At 39.1% G+C, this 19,395-nt stretch overlaps 2 protein-coding genes and 1 long non-coding RNA gene across 5 annotated transcripts in view; all 3 read right to left on the bottom strand.

The window, feature by feature from the left end:
• Positions 1–640: 640 nt before the first annotated feature.
• Positions 641–13,640, bottom strand: LOC140621209 (uncharacterized). The gene is made up of 2 exons (XR_012020952.1): positions 11,614–13,640; positions 641–10,371 (listed from the first exon to the last, which is right to left on the bottom strand). It is a non-coding gene; the product is annotated as an uncharacterized lncRNA (long non-coding RNA).
• A 1,832-nt stretch (positions 13,641–15,472) lies between these two features.
• ZNF22 (zinc finger protein 22) lies at positions 15,473–17,432 on the bottom strand. Its single transcript, XM_072806263.1, has one exon. It carries the CDS (start codon positions 17,430–17,432, stop codon positions 16,755–16,757), a length of 678 nt encoding a protein of 225 aa, XP_072662364.1. The 3' UTR covers positions 15,473–16,754.
• Positions 15,473–19,395, bottom strand: part of RASSF4 (Ras association domain family member 4) — a 40,413-nt gene continuing 36,490 nt past the window's right edge. For all 3 annotated transcript variants that reach the window (XM_072806258.1, XM_072806257.1, XM_072806256.1), the window contains exon 12: positions 15,473–17,511. The gene's annotated coding sequence lies outside the window, so the exon portion shown is untranslated. The remainder of the gene's footprint in view (positions 17,512–19,395) is intronic.

The following is a 19,395-nucleotide window of genomic DNA, read 5'->3' as shown; positions in this document are numbered from 1 at the left end:
CATTTTCATTCACTGTTATTAACCAAATTCTGAAGTTATCTCTCCTTTTTCTTGCCTATTTTGTTTGACACTAGCTTGAGTGTTAAAAAGGAAGCTTCCTAAAGGACAGGGGATTGATAGTTTTTCTTACCCACCATTCAGCTAGCTTTGGGGACTAATTGGTATACAGATGCTGTTACGCAAGTTTTTGCTTTTGTTTATTGCTAGAACAATAAATCCTTCTCAAAAACACTCAGTGAGAAGATTCTGTCTTGTCTGTTTAAAAGAGAAAGCACTTTAACATAGGAGGTCTTCATTCTTAGTTTTCCTACTTCAGAGCTAATGGTTTCTAAGCTATTAACTGTATAGTTTTGTAGTCAAATGCTTGATATGCCATTTCATAAGAAAGGCTGGATGTTGGATCTTGAGACTTACTCTTTTTTTTGTGCCACAATGGGTCCCTTCATGCGTACATCAAGCCTTCTTCAAGGAAAACTCATATGTATTCTCAGTATAACCATAATTTTGTGCTTGCATTCTAAAATAGCACAATTTCACTAAACATGATTTAGAATTGCAAAGGCCATTATGGGGAACTTTTCAAATGCTAAAGACAAAGCATTTTGGAGTAGCTTCTGGAAAGAAGGAACCATACCAAATATTCAGAAGGGATATTTTTTATTGTTATGCTGAGGGCTCAAAACAAAATTTTGACTCCATAAGCCTTCTCCAAAAATTCTCTGGGAAAAGCTAAAGGTTCTTACCTTTATTCATATCATCATACACCGGTCCTCATTGTGGCTTCTTATGTTTTACTTGCTGTGATTTCACAACTTAGACTACTTTCCTCAAGATTTTACCCAGAAGACTATTGATTTAATGGGTCATTCATTCTTTCCTCACTTCAGATTGCCAGAAGGTAAATCAGTGGAAGATTAATATAAGCTGAGTCATATTAGAGCCATAATAAAAGACTTTCAAAACCACAGAAAACCAAAATATTGCCATGGGTTTAAAATTCTATTTAGAATTTCATGAGAAGAATGAAACTAGACCACTCTCTTGCTCCATACACAAAGATAAACTAAAAATGGGTGAAAGATCTAAATGTGAGACAAGATTCCATCAAATCCTAGAGGAGAACACAGGCAACACCCTTTTTGAACTCGGCCACAGTAACTTCTTGCAAGATACATCCACGAAGGCAAGAGAAACAAAAGCAAAAATGAACTATTGGGACTTCATCAAAATAAGAAGCTTTTGCACAGCAAAGGTACAGTCAACAAAACTAAAAGACAACCTACAGAATGGGAGAAGATATTTGCAAATGACCTATCAGATAAAGGGCTAGTTTCCAAGATCTATAAAGAACTTATTAAACTCAACACCAAAGAAACAAACAATCCAGTCATGAAGTGGGCAAAAGACATGAACAGAAATCTCACAGAGGAAGACATAGACATGGCCAACAAGCACATGAGAAAATGCTCTACATCACTTGCCATCAGGGAAATACACATCAAAACCACAATGAGTTACCACCTCACATCAGTGAGAATGGGGAAAATTAACAAGGCAGGATGCCTTTCCTTATTTAAAAGAAAAACTAATCATTCCTTTCACTGGTCATTGTAATACTTCTGTTTCATCTACAAGGACCAAATAGATAAGACTGTAGCTCTGTTCAATATTTTATGCAATTAATGCAATAGTATACTTTGTTTTTTGACACAGCCTAGTCCAAACAGCATAGTTTCTTTCCTTAGTCCTACTTAAGGATAAAGCTTCTGTAACAGACTTGTGCTCAGCAATCTTTACTATCCCAGTAGATAAAGACAGTCAATGTTTATTTGCTTCACTGGGGGGAAAGTTACAAAACACTTGGATCATGATGACTCCAGGATGTGTTATTGAGGCTCCATCTTGTATCTCCTGACTTTTAGGTCAGGATATCTAAAAAGTATCTATATTAATATACCTTGATACAGCATGTCACTGATCTCCTTCTGCGCTTGACTTAACTGATTCTTCTAAAACTGATTCTAAATACTTACTGATTAAATTGGTTTAAAAAGGATGCAAAGTTTTTAAGTAAAAGATTGTGTCAGCCAAATGTAGGAGTCGATTGGGGAAAGATTGCTGACTATTCAAAATTATCCAAAACTATTTTCTAAAAGACAATCAAGAGAATTTCTTGGATTTACTGTTTATTGCAGATGATGGGGTCCCAGTTTTTCTGAACAATTAAGGCCTTTACATGAGCTTCACTCCTGTGGAACTCAGAAGTTAAAGATGCTTTTAGTAATAAAAATATCACTTTTAGTAGTATCAGAATGTCCCTCTTCAGCAACCACTTTTGCTCAGTCTTCCAGATGATGATAAAGTTTTCTTCCTGTATGTCCAGGAAAATTCAGGTCATGGTCTAGAGGCATGAATGTGAATATACTCATTAAGGACACATTGTATATAGCCTCTCCCTTAACCCAATAGCTGAGGTTTATCTTTCTTGCCTCTGAACAATTGTAGCTTCAGCTAAATTTTTCTACTAGTGAAGCTGGCCACTCTTTTCTCCTTACCCACTAACTGGGCTATGTTGTGTTTTTAATAGGATAATCTAAGCCCAAAGCTGGTTGTCTGAATACCACCTCCAAAATCTTGGTGTGATATTATTTGCTGATAGGTTTTTTTTTTTTTTTTGATAGGTTTTATCTTAAAAAGTGAAAAAAGTCAATACCACACATGGTTTCTCCTTTGCCCAAGCAAGAATCTTGAAGTAAAGTTGTTTAGGTTTGAAACAAATGTGATTTGCTGTATAATATCCCATCATATGACTGTGTCATAATATTAATTATTAACTGAAGCCATAAAGTTAATTAGGAAAGAACAAAACTAAAACCTTCATATTCAACAACATAAAAGATTATTAAGACTCCATATAACAAAATATATTTATATATATAAACAAATCAGGTATAAAATGATTAATTGATTGGAAGAAAATATTTACATCATACCTGACAGATAAAGGTTAGTATCCTTTTTTGTTCAGTATCCTTAATACACTAATCACTCCTAAGAGAAAGACAAACAATTCTATGGACAAATTAACAAACAATATAAAGGATAATTCTCAGAAGAGTAAATGCACATATCAAATATAATAATAATCAAGAAAATGAGAAGTAAAATAATAGTCAATAGTGAAATAACATTTTATCTATCATATTGGCCAACACTTAAGAGAATTGCAACAGATGTGTGTTTTTTGAGGCCATTGAGGGGATTAAAGATAATATGTAGGAATTGTATCTTGCAAATTAGCTATCAGTATTAAAATACATGACAATATGGAAACAGTGTGGGATTTCCCAAGGAGGACCCCACCTTTCCTTAGTCTGTCTCCTCATACATCATTCTCTGTACTTGGTGTTTCCCATAACACAGCACTCAGCAGGAGCAGCAAGGGAAGAACAGAAGGAAATAACAGCAAGGAATAGCAGAAATAAATTCAACAGTCAAGGAGAGAAGCCCATGCTTCCTCAGCCCAGGATGGAGATACCCTGGAGGACCACCTCCTGGAACTCTAGCTCATTAGTCTATTGATGTTTCTTTAAAGTATTAGTTAGTCTCAGAAAGTTTGGGGTAAGGGTGAAAAGAAGTCTCTGCATCTTGGAGGCAGCAGTTGAGCCCTGGTCATGTCTGCAGGTCCTGGAGTCTGACCATTATCACCTTGTCTCTGATGGTTTTATTATCCCATGGAAGTAAGTCTCCCAGTGGGTACTTCCAGAGAGCTTGGAGGCTCTGGGGCAAGTTCTCAGGGGCCACTTCTAGCCATAGGAGACTCTGGAAGCCTTTGTTAAATCTCCTCTAGTAGATTGAGACATCACACTGGGGTTTAAGCTTCACTATATGAATTTTGGGGGAACACATTAATTCATTCTATAGCAACTCTCCCAAGGGCCTGCCTTCTACTTTCTGAGATTTCCTTCAGTAAATTCCCTATAAACATGTTTTTGCTCAGGCTCTGTTTTTGGTAGTATCTGAAACCAAAGTAAGTTTATTTTTCCTGTTTAATTCCAGAAGAGTATTTCCTTTTCTTTATTCTGTATTATGTGCCAACAATCTAATGACTTGGAAGCAGATTCTTGTCCAGAGCCTCCAGATAATAACTGACTGGATGAAACTTTGATTTTCACTTTGTGAGACCCTAAGCAAAAAACCCAGTCAAGCCCACCCAGACTTCTGACCAAAGCTACTAAATTTGTGGCACCTCGTTTTATCACTGATCTTGAGTCAAGGAGCACCTTGAATGATAGAACCTATGTTCTTTTAGGGTCCTTATAAAATTCACATCCTTCTCGGAACTTCAGAATGTGACCTTATTTGGAAATAGAGTCACTCTGGGTATATAACTAGTTTCAATGAGGTCATGCTGAAGCAAAGTGGCCCCTTAATCCATTATGACTGGTATCCCTACAAGAAGAGAAAAAGAGACATAGACATGAACAAAAAAGGGAGAAGGCCATGTGAAGGTAAAGGCAGTGTTTGGGGTGGCACTAAAGAGCACCAAGGAATGCTAGCAACACTGGAACCTGAGAGGAAGGCATGGGGCAAAGAGTTCTCTGAGTGAGGGCATGGCCCTGTCTACATCCAAATTTCAGACATCTCGCCTCCAGAAATATGAAAGAATATAGTTATGTGGTGGAAAGTCACCTAGTTTGTGCTATTTTGTTACAGCAGTCCTGGGAAACTTGGATAGGACATACGTGTCTTCCTGCTCTTTTAGGTGGAAATAAAGCCTGTGCTATAATTTCCTTAATCCAGCCTTATTTGTTAGCTAATAGGTTGTCTATCACTCTCAGGTTTTAGTGAGACTGTGGATTAAAAAAAAAAAAAAGATTTTATTTATTCATGGGAGACACACAGAGAGAGGCAGAGAGGTAGGCAGAGGGAGAAACAGGCTCCCTGCCTAATGTGGGACTTAATCCCAGGACCCCAGGGTCATGCACGACCTGAGCCAAAGGCAGACACTCAATCATGGAGTCACCCAGGTGCCCCAAGACTATGGGTTTTTATCCTCACCTGTGTGCTCATGAAAATATCAGTGGGAGGTTATAGGAAGCTACTAGACACTGCTATGCAGCACAACTATTCTGACTGTTGTTGATGTAACAGGCTTTTTAAAACTACCATGAATCTTTTCTGGAATCAGGTGAGGTATTAATTAATTAATTATGAAGATAATAAATATTGCTAGAAGGTAACAGAGCACTTCAATCCATTACATAAACTTTGCCTTGGCTATGGGGCTTTGAAGGTTTAAAAGGCCAGCTCCAGAAAGGAAAGACATAAACCAGTCAATTTCTCTTCAGGCTCAGAAAGGCAATAAAAGCATTTATGATTCTCAAGTGGTATCATTTGGAATAACACACCTTCAGCATTAGAAAGTGGTTAAGGAGAGGAAACTGAAAAGACTCTGAAACATACATCAGGCTATGTCCTTGAGACATTCTTCTACACTGCTGCCAGAAAAAAACCATCAAAATGCAGATCTGGTTTGGGCTTGTCCCTACTTAACACCACTCTGATGGTACCACACTGCCTTCAGGACATCATGCCACACTTCTTAGCTAGGCATTCAAGCATCTCCATACTCTGTGCCCTCCCTACTTCCCTGCATTTATCTCCTCTACTTCCAGCATATGCTTTTAGCAGCAGCCACACTGGGCTATGCACACCTGCCTGAATATTCCATGGTCTTTAACCCCTCTGCCTTTGCATGTATTTCCACATGGGCATGCCTTCTCCTCCTCCATCCCTCTCCCACTATACTGACGAATCCTTCCCTGGTCCCCTCAATGCAGGTGGACCCTCCAACCCCTAGAACCTGCTGGAGCCAGCACAGGTCTCTGTTTTGCACACATCTCCATTCTATGCAGTACTTCATCTCATGGTTGACTTTTCTACTATTCTATTATGCAGAGAGCTCCTAGGCAGGTGCTATGGCCTGGTGAACTCCATCCTGGCAGTACTGCTACTGTGCCCATCAGTGTTGGCTGATTAAAAGATCACTGAGTGGAGCACTGACTACACTTTTAGAGTCACATCAGAGGTGAGCAGTAGCTTGGTGTCTATGTAGTAGAAAGCCCACTGAGGCAGATAAAACCTCCTAATATATGTTGAGTAGGCTACATAACTTTTTAAGCCAAAAGAGCACACAGCCTTAAAAGGCATGCCTTTTCCATCATTGTGACTCATGTGCACCACAGTAACCAGATTCTATCTCCAGCATTATTTTCCAGTAAAAGGAGCCAAGATCCCTTAGAGGAAAACTGATTCCATGGCTTAGAAAAAAAGATCAGTGGGTCTGGACTTACTGATAACATAAGATGAGGATGCTTTTAAGATATCAAGGGGAGAGGATCCTTGGGTGGCTCAGTGGTTTAACACCTGCCTTTGGCCCAGGGCGTGGTCCTGGAGTCCCCGGATTGAGTCCCACATCAGGCTCCTGGCATGGAGCCTGCTTCTCTCTCTGCCCCCTCCCCCTCTATCTCTCTATGTCTATTATGAATAAATAAATAAAAATTTTTTAAAAAAGGAGTTGAGCTGATATATTAAAAAAAAAGATATCAGGGGGAGAGGCTCCCACTAGGGAGGATGAACAATCAGAATAATAATTGTGATGAATTAGAACAAGTTAATCCAGGGAAATGCCATGAAATGAAAGTAATTTTTTCCTAATTATACATTAGTAAAAGGGTTTTTTTTGTATATATATATATATAGAGAGAGAGAGAGAGAGAGAGACATATAAAAATATACAAATATGTATTTTTTAATCTAAGTAAATGTGAAAGAACAAAATAATGTGTTCAGTGTAGTAATATACAATCTGAAGGGCAAGTTACAAAAGATATCTTTAACAATTCTGCCACAAAGAATAAAGTTTAAAACTGGTACTTGACTTAGCTTCAGATGTTTTAAGGGAAAACTGCCCATGATGAACATTTCTCAGTCTAAGTGTGAGGTTAAAAACAAATTTAAATAAATTTATTCTTATTACTTCTGAGTAGATATGATTTACTTACTGGAAGTCCTCAGAAGACCTGAGTCAATAAATGTGAATATTTAGTAGCATTTTTCTGTGAGAATGGATATAAACATAATACAAAAACATACACAGAGATGAATTATTGTTTCTTTTAAAATAGTCGCATCAGAAAGTATGTGTTCATTGTAATATTCCCATTACTTAAACTATTGTCAGATCACTAATTTAGATATTTGGAGATTATTTTCAGAGCTAATTTATAAGTTTTAAGAATATAAGTCCTATCCCTTTACTCATTTTTTTTCTCTCTCCTCTCAATTCCTTTTCTCCTTCCCTCCCTCCAACTGTTAGAAATGGCAATACTCCTTCCCCTTGCAAAACATATCCATGGGAGCCCTGTCATCACAGCTAGCAAGCAGATGGTGGCTAGAACTGAGAACTTCCAATGACAGCTTTTTAAAGATCCGCGCATGACCCTGACATCCCTAGGGCTGCCCTGGCTGACCTTCCTTCCTAAGATCTAGTGGTTCAATTCTTTCTTTAACCATCTTTCTTTACTTCTCTTTGTATTGTTTTAGTTAGCAAAAGTTGGCTTCAGCAGCTTACGGCTATAGAACATAATTGAGACAACTGGTTTACCTGTCAGTTTTGACTTCATTTGACAGATGAGAAGACCTACAATCAGAGAGGAAAAATGAATTGCCTGAGGGCATATAGATTTTCCACAGCAGAAGTGGATCTGAAGGGGCACCTGGATGGCTCAGTTGGTTAAGCGTCTGCTTTCAGCTCATGATCCCAGGGTCCTAGGATGGAGCCCTGAGTTGGGCTCCCTGCTCAGTAGAGAGCCTGCCTCTCCTTCTCCCTCTGCTGCTCCCCCTGCCTGTTCTCTCTTTCTCCCTCTATCAAACAAATAAATAAATAAGTAAATAAGTAAGTAAGTAAGTAAGTAAGTAAGTAAGTAAATAAATAAATAAATAAATAAATAAATAAAATCTTAAGAAAAATAAGAAATGGATCCGAAACTCAAGACTAATCATTCCAACTCAGAGATATATCTCTTATATGCACTACTTCTCACATTCAACACCCTTCTTCCCCTCTACCTTCACCCTAAGTGTACCCAACCCCTGAACACAAAGATGTTCTCATATATGGCTCTTTGATATAATTCAGCCTTTTTGAAGTGGGGGAAAGAGAAGCACCAGGAAAAGGACTGGAAGAATAAGTACCACATAAGATGGTGAGTTTATGAAATGCAATGCTACTTAGGATATCTTACCTACCAGGCAAAGGTGACAAAGCACCTAGGCATTACTCTGGGATCCCTCCTCTCCTCCCTCCCCCCGCCCCAGGCTATTTAAGTCAATCTTTTGCTACAGGAATGTAATTGGCTTTACATTTATATTTTATTTTATTTATTTTTAAAAGATTTTATTTATTGATTCATGAGATACACACAGAGAGACACAGAGACTCAGGCAGAAGAAGAAGCAGGCTCCCTGCGGGGAAGCTCTACATGGGGCTTGATCCCAGAACCCTGAGATCATGACCTAAGCAAAAGCAGACATGTAACCAACTGAGCCACCCAGGTTCCCCAAATTTTCAACATTTTGAGTATAGCATTTTCAAAGGAAAATACAAGTTGAATGTAGTTGAATGTGGATCAACTACAGTCTGGTTTCTATTATATCTCCTTTGCTGCCATGCAGTGACGGTTCTAGGAAATACAAGAATCCCAATGTCCTAGAACAATGAAAACTTCTGTGACTGAGTACAATGTTCTTTGCCCATGAGGTACTTTCATTAGGTGGGGATATTTCTGAGCCTAGGGATTTAATCTGCTGATTTGCATCAGTGGTGACACTTAATGTCCTCGAGAGCACTTACTAAACATGTTTCTGGGTCCTGTACAAAGCAAGGAAAACAGACCCCTGAAAATGACATGTGGTCCATCTCTAGCTCAAACAAAAAGCCATGAGGGCATCATGAGAAATAAGCCCATCATTGAATACTTGGGTTGCTTCTATCTCTTAGCTATCATAAATAATACCCACCCTCTCCCCTTTTGTTCCAGAACAGTCTCCATGGCACACAGCTTTAACCTGCATCAATAAACTAAACAGCTTTCAACATCAGAGAAAGCAAGGGAGGGTTCAGTGAATGAAATGAGGAAAGACGGATGCCTGGGTGGCTCGGTGGTTGAGCGACTGTCTGGCTCAGGGTGTGATCCCCACCCAGGGTCTTGGGACTGAGTCCCGCATTGGGCTCTCTGCATGGAGCCTGCTTCTCCCTCTGCCTATGTCTCTGCCTCTCTCTCTCTGTCTCAAACAAATAAATAAATAAATAAATAAATAAATAAATAAATAAATAAATAAAATCTTTAAGAAAGAAATGAGGAAAGAGGATTGGTTTGTATAATCCTATCCCTTTGCTGGCTGGTCTCCAGTTGGTTATGAGGAGAACCAGCCAACAGGGGGCAGCAACAGCATTTTGGTTTATGCTCACTTCCAAAGTGAAAGCTGTGTCTACTGCTGAGTGAGGCGAGATCTGATTAGACCTTTGGTCCCACTGAAATTCTTCCCTACAGAGGACGTCACCATGCTCTTCCCACTTGTGAGCATCCCTTTGCTTCTCCTCCATTCATTTTTATCGAGTTTTCAGGAAAAACTATAGATCAAGACTTGCAAAATTGTCCTAGGAGTAGCAGAGTTGAACAACCAAGATCTACATGTAAAACAGAACCTATGTTTAGATCTCTTTGGTTCTCAAAGGGCAAATAAATCCAAATTTGTGGGTGTCTATGGAACTAAGGTAGACCCAGGCATGGAACCAGAAGAGCTGGAGGCTGTGTGTAGTAGAGTCAACACTCATTCTGTCATACTCTATCCTGGCAAGTCTCCTCTCTCTTTGAGGTCAAGGAGGTTGGGACTGTTACTTTTATTTTTGATAGCCATATAAATGCATTCATCTCACATGATCTAGGATGGGGTAACAAGATTTCTAAAAGAGACATCCAAAAGGCCATGAACCTTTTTGTCATATTCGACCTTGAGTAAGTTACTTGAACTCTCTGAGTCTGTTTCTTTATCTAGACAGTGGGAATAATATCTGTTGTGAAAACTCAGATGTTGAAGCCCTAACCCCTTGTGTGAATGTATTAGTAGATAGGGCTTTTAAGGAGGAAGTTAAAGTTAAATGAAATCATAAGGGCGACACTAATTCAATAGGACTAGTGTCCTTAAAAGAAGAGGAAGAGACCTCGTCAGCCATTGTCGTCGTCGTCTTCTTCTTCTTCTTCTTCTTCTTCTTCTTCTTCCTTCTTTCTCTCTCTCTCTTTCTCTCTGTATGGATAAGGAATAAGCCATGCAAGAACACAGTGAGAAGATGGCTGCTTGGAAGCAAAGAAGAGAAAACAGAAAACAGCCCTGTCAAGACCTTGATCATGGGTTTCTGGCCTCCAAAAGAATGAGAAAATGTTTATTGTTTAAGACACCTAGTCTGGTATCCCATTATAGCAGCTCAAGCACACTAATATAATATCTAATGTTAGCACAGGATGCTGCAAATAATAATTTCCTTCTTGAATATCTTACATGCTTAGACTTCGATATTCAATTTCCTATTATACTTTTTCACCCAGATACTATCACAAACATCTCAAGATCAGCATTTCTTAAAACAAATTTATCTTCTCCCCCCTAAACTCCTAGTTACCTGGGCTGGAAACTACCACTGTGTTTCCTCTTTTGCTCACATCTCAAATCTGATGTGTCTCCAGGCTTGTCCATTCTATCACAATATCTCTTAATTCTCTCTTCCTCAGCACTTTCCACTCCAGGAACCCACTTTAATTTCCTCCCAGATGGACTATTCTAAGAATCCTCTTGACTCTCAGTGATAGCAAGTAGTCTCCTGGATCCACATCTCTATCTTTCAAATCATCTAGAAAAAATATTCTCTCCAAATTACCAACTTAAAATCTCTTCCAACAACTTTTCATTTTCTAATTTTTGAGGGTCTGGTATTGCTTGGACATGAAAATGATATTAAGAAACTGTGTGTGTGTGTGTGTGTGTGTGTGTGTGTGTGTGTGTTTTAAAGTCTGCAAAGTCCTTAAGATGCTCTAAATCTGGCTTTAAGTTGAAAAACACAGTGTTGGGTTATTTAAAAATTGGAAATGGCTGTCTTCTAAAAATGATATAGACTCTATGTGTGTGTATTTTATAATTCAAAGAGTGTAAGAGAAGAATTAGGTCATTAAAAAAAATAATCATCCAATATAGGGGAAGGTGAGGTAAGTGGCCTTCCAGGACCCTTCAGACCTGAGAATCTCTGATTCTTTAAAGGTTGATGCCATTTTTTACATTTGTTTTTTTCATTCACTCAACAAATAGAAGTGTGTGCCTTGTGGAGGGCTAAAGAATGAATTACACAATGAGCAAGGACCTCCAAGGGAATAGAAAGACTGAAGAAGAGATAGAAGGACAGCAGATGGGGGAAGAATCAAGTTCTAGGTGGGATCTCCAGCAAGGTAGGTATGGTAGTTGACAGCTAGGCTAAAAAGTCCCCAGAACTCTCCTTACCTCTTTCTTTATCCTTCTTTGTGTGCTTCTGTCTTGGACATTCTTCATTAAAACTGTGGCTTGAATGACTACTATAAGCCAGGAGCTCACAGTCTAGTAAGAGAGAGGAAGAATGAGAGAGCTTGAAACATGGATCATTACAATTCAGTTTACAGGAAGAACATCTAAGAAAGATTCAAGACTGACTTCCTGGAGGTCTGACTCTGAGTAGGTATTGGGCAAAGCAAGATAAGCAAAGTTATAGAGCAGTTTGGAGTTGCTGTCACTCAGTGTGGAGCAGGGAATGAAAGGAAATGAGATGTGAGGCCCAAGGTAGGAAGTGAAGCCATGTAGGTCCGAATAGGCCAACTCGGTTTCTTCTGGGGGACTTTTTCATTTAACAACATGGTTGTTCTACTTCACGGGATCATCGCCTTTCAACCTATGCTCTAAAAATCTTTATGCAACTCACCTTAACAAACTGTTTCACTCTTAAGGTAATATTTAAGGCTCTTGTGGAGGCCCATTCTAGCTGTATCTCCCACACTCTAGATGAAACTGAATTGTCAATAAAGCAGCTACTTGCTGTTCTCTGAGCATTCTTCTGTGCTTTACAGCTTCCACTCCATCATATAGCTCTGTCTCTCCCCTTCTTGCTCCTCTCACCCTGTCATACATGCAAGCTTTACATTCTTAAAATTCTACTCCAAGTGTGGCAAACTGGTTAGAAGAGTAGTGACTAAAAATCTGAATTTTTGGTTTCTCTTGGAAAATCAAGAGCTGGTATGTGTGGGCCTGAATGTCTGCATGGCAACAAGTGGCTAAAATGGAGTTGGGTTATCCTTTAGAGGGGCACATGTGCTGCAGTTTACAGCACAGGTCTTTTTAGCTTAGCTGCCTGGCCTCTACCACCTTTTTGGTTTCCATTCCCTAACCTGATAAATGTCATCCCTTTCACAATAAATTCTCCCAATTTGAATGACAATCATACCATATACTCATCACCTGTTTTAATATTACTTTAGAAAAATATAACTTACCTTTGCTTCCGGTCTTTTATATATGGCCAGTGCCCAACACATTTTTATTTCCTCAACAAAATGAAAGCACTCTGCCTCCCTAATATGGAGTATAAATACTGTGTTTGTGGCTATGTACATGTATTTTGAAGAGGGACTCATATTATCTGTCAAAAAAATCATAGGTTCTTAAATTTCCTTTAAAAACGTATTAGATGGTTCTTGCCCTTTATAGGCATCCTTTTCTCTGTAAGTCTTGACTCATTTAACAGAAATCTCACAGAGGAAGACATAGACATGGCCAACAAGCACATGAGAAAATGCTCCGCATCACTGGCCATCAGGGAAATACAAATCAAAACCACAATGAGATACCACCTCACACAGGTGAGAATGGTCAAAATTAACAAGACGGGAAATAACAAATGTTGGAGAGGATGTGGAGAAAGCGGAAACCTCTTGCACTGTTGGTGGGAATGTGAACTGGTGCAGCCACTCTGGAAAACTGTGTGGAGGTTCCTCAAAGTTAAAAATAGATCTGCCCTACGACCCAGATCCAGCAATTGCACTACTGGGGATTTACCCCAAAGATTCAGATGCAGTGAAACGCTGGGACACCTGCACCCCGATATTTCTAGCAGCAATGTCCACAATAGCCAAACTGTCCGGAAGGAGCCTCGGTGTCCATCGAAAGATGAATGGATAAAGAAGCTGTGGTTTATGTATACAATGGAATATTCCTCAGCCATTAGAAACGACAAATACCCACCATTTGCTTCAACGTGGATGGACCTGGAGGGTATTATAGAACTGGAGGGTATTATGCTGAGTGAAGTCAATCGGAGAAGGACAAACATTATATGTTCTCATTCATTTGGGGAATATAAATAATAGTGAAAGGGAATATAAGGGAAGGGAAAAGAAGTGTGTGGGAAATATCAGAAAGGGAGACAGAACATAAAGACTCCTAACTCTGGGAAACGAACAAGGGGTAGTGGAAAGGGAGGTGGGTGCGGGGGTGGGGTGACTGGGTGACGGACACTGAGGGGTGCACTTGGCAGGATGAGCCCTGGGTATTATATGTTGGCAAATTGAACTCCAATAAAAAAAAGTATTGACTCGTTTAAAGTAAGAGAGAACCTATCTTTAAATTTATGGGAGTAATACTTTTGTCACTGACAATTTCAGATTCCATATAATAGTTTCTCTGTCTCTGGCAACCTAATCAGTAAATTCTAAACGTCCCAGGCTTCATGCTAAGCTCTCTACCTGCATTTAATTCCTTCCACAACTCAACCTTAAGTATCTTCTTTAATTTACTCAAGAGCAATTATTCAAATTGACTAGTTGCTAGGTAATTAAGATGTAAACCTAAATAGGCTGACCCCAGGGCAGTCTTCATCATTAAATCCTGCCCACCCTTACCAAGGACTAGTATTCTCACAGAGACCCCATTTTATGCAAGCACATCACTACCTACCTCCCACCCCCCCACCCCACCAAGTAATGGATTATAGCAGCAATTCTCAAGTGTGTCCTGGACCACCATATCGGCATCACTTAGGAGCTTGTTAGAAATGTAAATTATCTGGCTACAGCCCAGACCTGATGAATTAGCAATTCTGTGAATGGTCCCAGAAATGTGTTAACAAGCCTTTCAGGTGATTCTGATGCACCTTGAAATTAAGAAACACTGGGCAGAGGTCCCTCCTCTGTGCTTGCAGGGCACCTTGTTCTTGCTTTCCTAGTTTCTCAGTTCCTCCACTTGACTACTCATTTAAAGTTCTTTAAGACTGACTTATTTCTACCACACTTACAAAATGACTGAATAGATGACTGTGGCAGGCCAAGATATTTAACAACACTCCTTACTCATTAGTGTAGGGTGAATGAAATTTCAGCAATACTTAAATAATAACCTTGGAGTTTTGTTTTGTTTTGTTTTTTCTCTTCCCTAAACATCCAGAGATGGGGTAAGAAAGGAGCCTGCCAGAGGAATAAAAGAATTCAGTCTAGTAAACCTGAGTGTTGATGGAAATTCCACAGGATATTGAAGGGGAGCATACTTTCATACAAAACTGTATTCAGAAGCAGAGCCTATCAGATTCACATTCTCCTGTAACTCAATTCCTAGTAGTGGAACACATCCTTTAATTCATTAACTTAAAGCAGCAATGATATTAGTCTCTTGTAAGATGCTTATAAAAGGAGATGAAGACTGCCACAGTGCACATTAATTACTACAGGAGGCTACCCTATTACTGACCTGTTTGCTCCTAGTTTTAGGGCTCTGAGAAGACATGCATACCAAACTGGGAATAAAAAACCTGAAGAGTATTTGCTTTACTTCTATACAGAATGTAAGGGTATTCAGGGTAAAAATATAAATTTTGAAATCTAGCAATATACAGAGGTTTTTCTGTTGCAGGTTGCTGTCAAAATTTGCAAATTATTAAGGTGGTGTTGGTCCCAATCAGAAGTTACTCCAGACACAAAACTGCTATAATACTGAGGGCAGATCCTAAAAAATGGCCCTATAGCCATGCCCCTGCTACAAAGTGACTTGGTTGTGATTAATAGGACACCTGCTAAGTGGTCAAAGATCAAGTTATCTTTTTGTAAAAGATAACTATAATCACCTCATACTCACAAAACACTTTGTGGATATTCTGTTGGATGAAACTTATCAACAAGACCATCTTCTATGACTTGGACTCAAATGCAAGGCCAGGAGGGGGGCAAAGTTCAAGCTTCAGGAAATCAATAACACACAAAGCAAGTGATTTTTCCAAAACCTGTGATTTTAGGTGTTGTCTATATCATTAAAACAATTTCCCAAGGGCAAAATAATCAGGAGGTAGTAGTATGCAAAATATTCCATTTTGTTTTATTTTTACGGATAACTGTCATTAATACAGCAGGAACTGGTATGATTATAAAAGATACAAAAAAAATCAGAAGAATGTTAGCATTCAATAGAAATTAAAACCTGAGCTGAAGGCTGATCAGAAAGTCTGACTCTTGGCACTGTTCTGATGAAAGTTAAGAAACATGTATGCTTGACTTCATAAATAATTCATATTAAATCAGAGAAAGTTAGCTTACATTTCAAAATCTACACATTGAGCTACAATGCATCAACACTTTAAATGATTTTCACTGTTGACAAACATTTAAGATAACCAGTGTTATCTAAAACTCTCAAAGGGGGTACACAGGGAAGTGTGTAAATTGTAGATTTCTAATTAACAAGTGGAGAGGTGTTGGTATAATATGGTTTGATTCTTATTCATGTAGATCTAAAAGGCTAGCTCCATTTGTCAGAGCATAAAAGAATGCCAAAAGACAGAGGCATGGGGATAGATCAACATAAATCCACCCCAATTTCTGGAAAACAAGTGATAACAGTATAACACCACCTCAAAGAATTGTGCTCCTAGGAATAGGAGACTTGTGGTCTAATTGTTTTCACTTTGGCTTCTAGAGTATCTCTTACTAAGAATTTGGTGAAAAAGAGGGAAATTCCTTTAATAACTGTCCATAAGCAGTAGGGAAAAAAACAACAAAAAAAGCTAACAAAGTGATGGGTATTGTTGATTAAAAATCTGAACATGAATACATGTTGTTATGTTCAATCTGGAGTCATACTTACAAACCAACGGTTAATATACTACAAAACTTTACAAACATAAAATCTCCTCATCGGTCGCAGAACTTCCAAACTAATGGAATTAATTTCTTCTCCCTTTTAATTACTCCTTTCACAGAAAATCCTAAAACTGAGGAGTCACCAGAATACCTGCACTTTTACATGTGTCATCAAAAACATGGTTGTTTTTGTCAAAATGATGCAGGAAGCAATATCACAGGAGTTCAAGATCTTAAAGTCTCTCAAAACATAGTTTGTTTTTTGTACTCCAAGTTACATAAAAAAAAAAAAAAGAGAGAGAGAGAGAGAGAGAGAAAGAGAACAGGTGGACTCATAGTTTCTTTCAGCCCAATGTCAGCAAATATCCAATGTCTCCATGCTAGGAAAGGATACAGTATTTAAGTGGTCTATTACAAAATATCTCCAGTTCTAAAAGAGATAGCTTGTATTTATTCATTTTTAAAAGAAGGTTGAAGCAGTGCCCTTTACTTAGTTTAGCGGAGACCAGCCACTGACTTCCTACCTGTACCAGCTTTCCAGGATGACACTAAGTGAGTTTTTGACCTAATATTTTTGCCTCGGGTTTTACGAGGTTTTTCTTCTTTGTGCACCTTCGTGTGCTGCCTAAGATGAGAGCTCTGGCTGAAGCATTTGCCACATTCACTGCATTGGTAGGGCTTCTCCCCTGTGTGGGTTCTCTGATGTTGAATAAGGTGGGAACTCTGGCTGAAACATCGGCCACACTCATCACACTGATAGGGTTTTTCTCCAGTATGAATTCTCTGGTGCTGAATGAGATTTGAGCTCTGTTTAAACCTTTCTCCACACTCATCACATTTATAGGGTTTTTCCCCGGTATGGATCCGCCGATGCTGAATGAGGTTAGAGCTCTGAAAGAAACTTTTTCCGCAATCGGCACATTTATGGGATTTCTTTCCAGTGTGAATCTTCTGGTGTTGAAAAAGGGTTGAGCTCTGACTAAAACTCTTTTCACATTCAGTACATTTATAAGGTTTCTCATCCAAGCTTCTTCGCAGTCTACTCAAGCTTGAGTCAAATCGAACAGTCATTCCCCATTTTTGCCGCTGCCTGCCTGTTTTGCGTGGGTTTTCACAGGCTTTTCCTTGGCTCGAGCTCCGAGAAATACTTCCCTTTGGTTTTCCTAACCGCATGGTGATGAGCCAAATGTATTCTTAAGAGTCTGCTCTCTTCTGAAGTTTCACTTCCTAGTGCTACACAGCTCAGAATTTTCTGTGTAGAAGAAAAAAAAATAAGAGCCAAGGTAGATCATTGTTGTTATTATTCAAATTGAACCCATATTATTTAATCTTCAACCCACTGAAATTGCATCCATGTTTAAATAAAAAATGTATTCAATACATAAGAAAACAAAGACAATTTGGGGGGAAAAACACTTGGAAAATAATTCTAATAATTCCCAGGGTTTCAACTTAATAAATATCCCCAAATTTTGACCAAATTTACCTATGGAGTTTTTGTCTGTTGGGATAGGACAAAATAAAAATGATAATGTGAAATGAAGTAAGTTTTTATTAAGGCATTATCAAGTAAGTTTTTATTAGGCATTATCAAGTGACTATATAACTCTGAAGGATTAACAGGTGGAGACAACATAGTATATTAATGGGAACAGAATAACTCCGAAAGACAACCTAAATTCAGGTAATAGACTATTATTACATTTTAATATTTACTCCTACGTTAAAGTTCTACTTACCGGTGACTATGTTAGGCATCCAGATTAGAAAGAAATGACAAATCATTGCACTTTATTAAATATTTTTGTTTATGCTTGTTTCGCCATTCTACTTTCACAGCATGGATACAACTTGGCTCTAACTTTGCAGCATGAATTGTTTTGAAAGTAGGAACTACCCTATAGTTTCTGGAAGTCAATTCAGTAATCCTGAATGAGAAAATGTAAACGAAGAGATGCTTTATAGGAGGTTTGTTTTCCCTAGATTCTAATGACCCAAATGAAACAAAGGAATTGTTTCTGGAGAAGAAAAGAAATTCAGAACTTTTACTGGATAGTGGAATGAAACTGAGTAGAAACAAAGAGTGGTGAGTAGAACTCAAGAAACGGAGGAGGAAAAAAGTAGTTTACATGCAAAAATAGAAGTTTTAAAATACCCAAATGCTGCAAACACTCAAATTAATTTCATTTATTCACTTAGAAGGTCGTTTAAAATAATGGCTATAAACAAACCTACAAGCCACAAACTCCAAATAGGTGACAATGTGGAATAAGCTAGGCTGCAAAAGTAATAAGATTATTGGAACTATTTTCCACATCTTATGTCAGGAAGTAGACTTTAAAATGGGAATAATTACCCTGGGTCTCTGCATCAAGCTTATAAAGCTTATAAAGCAAATGATGGAAAATACCAATTATATCATTGTTCTTGCCTTTCCTTCATCTGTTTGTATAATTCAGACTCCAGGCCTGGTAATGCTGAGGACTCTATCTGGATATTTAATAATTCTCTGTGTTAAAATTATGGTTAAGTATCAGAAAGAGCAAAGTGCATACAATACCGATCACCGAGGGAGCATTACTCATTAACTTTAGTCAGTATTTGCAGCGCATCTATTACAGAATAGCTGTTTACAGAACGCCTATTTCAAGGAGGCATTTGCTAGGCACTTGGTGTTGATGGTGAAACAAACAGCCATAATAGCAATCATACATTGAAAAAATCATTTTTAATACTATGGAAATCAGATGTGGTAGGAAGCTCTGAGACCACGTAACCCACCGAGGCCGCTACCCGTGACAATCACGTGTGCCAGACACTATTCTAGGAGACTTGACTCGCAGAGAAGCTTCACGCGGTGATGTCCATTCTACAGCTAAGGACAGGCAGGCCTACTCCGGCCAGGTGCCGGGCCCCCAGCCTGATCCCAGAGCCCGTCCTCTTGATGGCAGAACCGAGGGGCGGCCACGGCTTCCCGCGCCAGGTGCGGCGCTGCTGCGGCCCGGCTCGGCCCGGCCCGGCTCGGCTCGGCTCGGCCCGGCCCGGCCCGGCTCGGTACCCGGCAGGTGCGGTATCGCCGCAGCCCTGGGTGACGGGGCCGCCGTCGCGCCAACACGCGTCCCCGGAATGGGCTGGA

Source organism: Canis lupus, chromosome 29, assembly GCF_048164855.1.
Source record: "Canis lupus baileyi chromosome 29, mCanLup2.hap1, whole genome shotgun sequence".
In the NCBI taxonomy this organism is placed as follows: Eukaryota; Metazoa; Chordata; class Mammalia; order Carnivora; family Canidae; genus Canis; species Canis lupus.
This window is presented reverse-complemented; position numbering and strand designations above follow the sequence as displayed.

Bases quoted from the DNA above. Each gene is read 5' to 3' on its own strand.
- ZNF22 (XM_072806263.1), bottom strand. From the start codon at position 17,432: ATGCGGTTAGGAAAACCAAAGGGAAGTATTTCTCGGAGCTCGAGCCAA.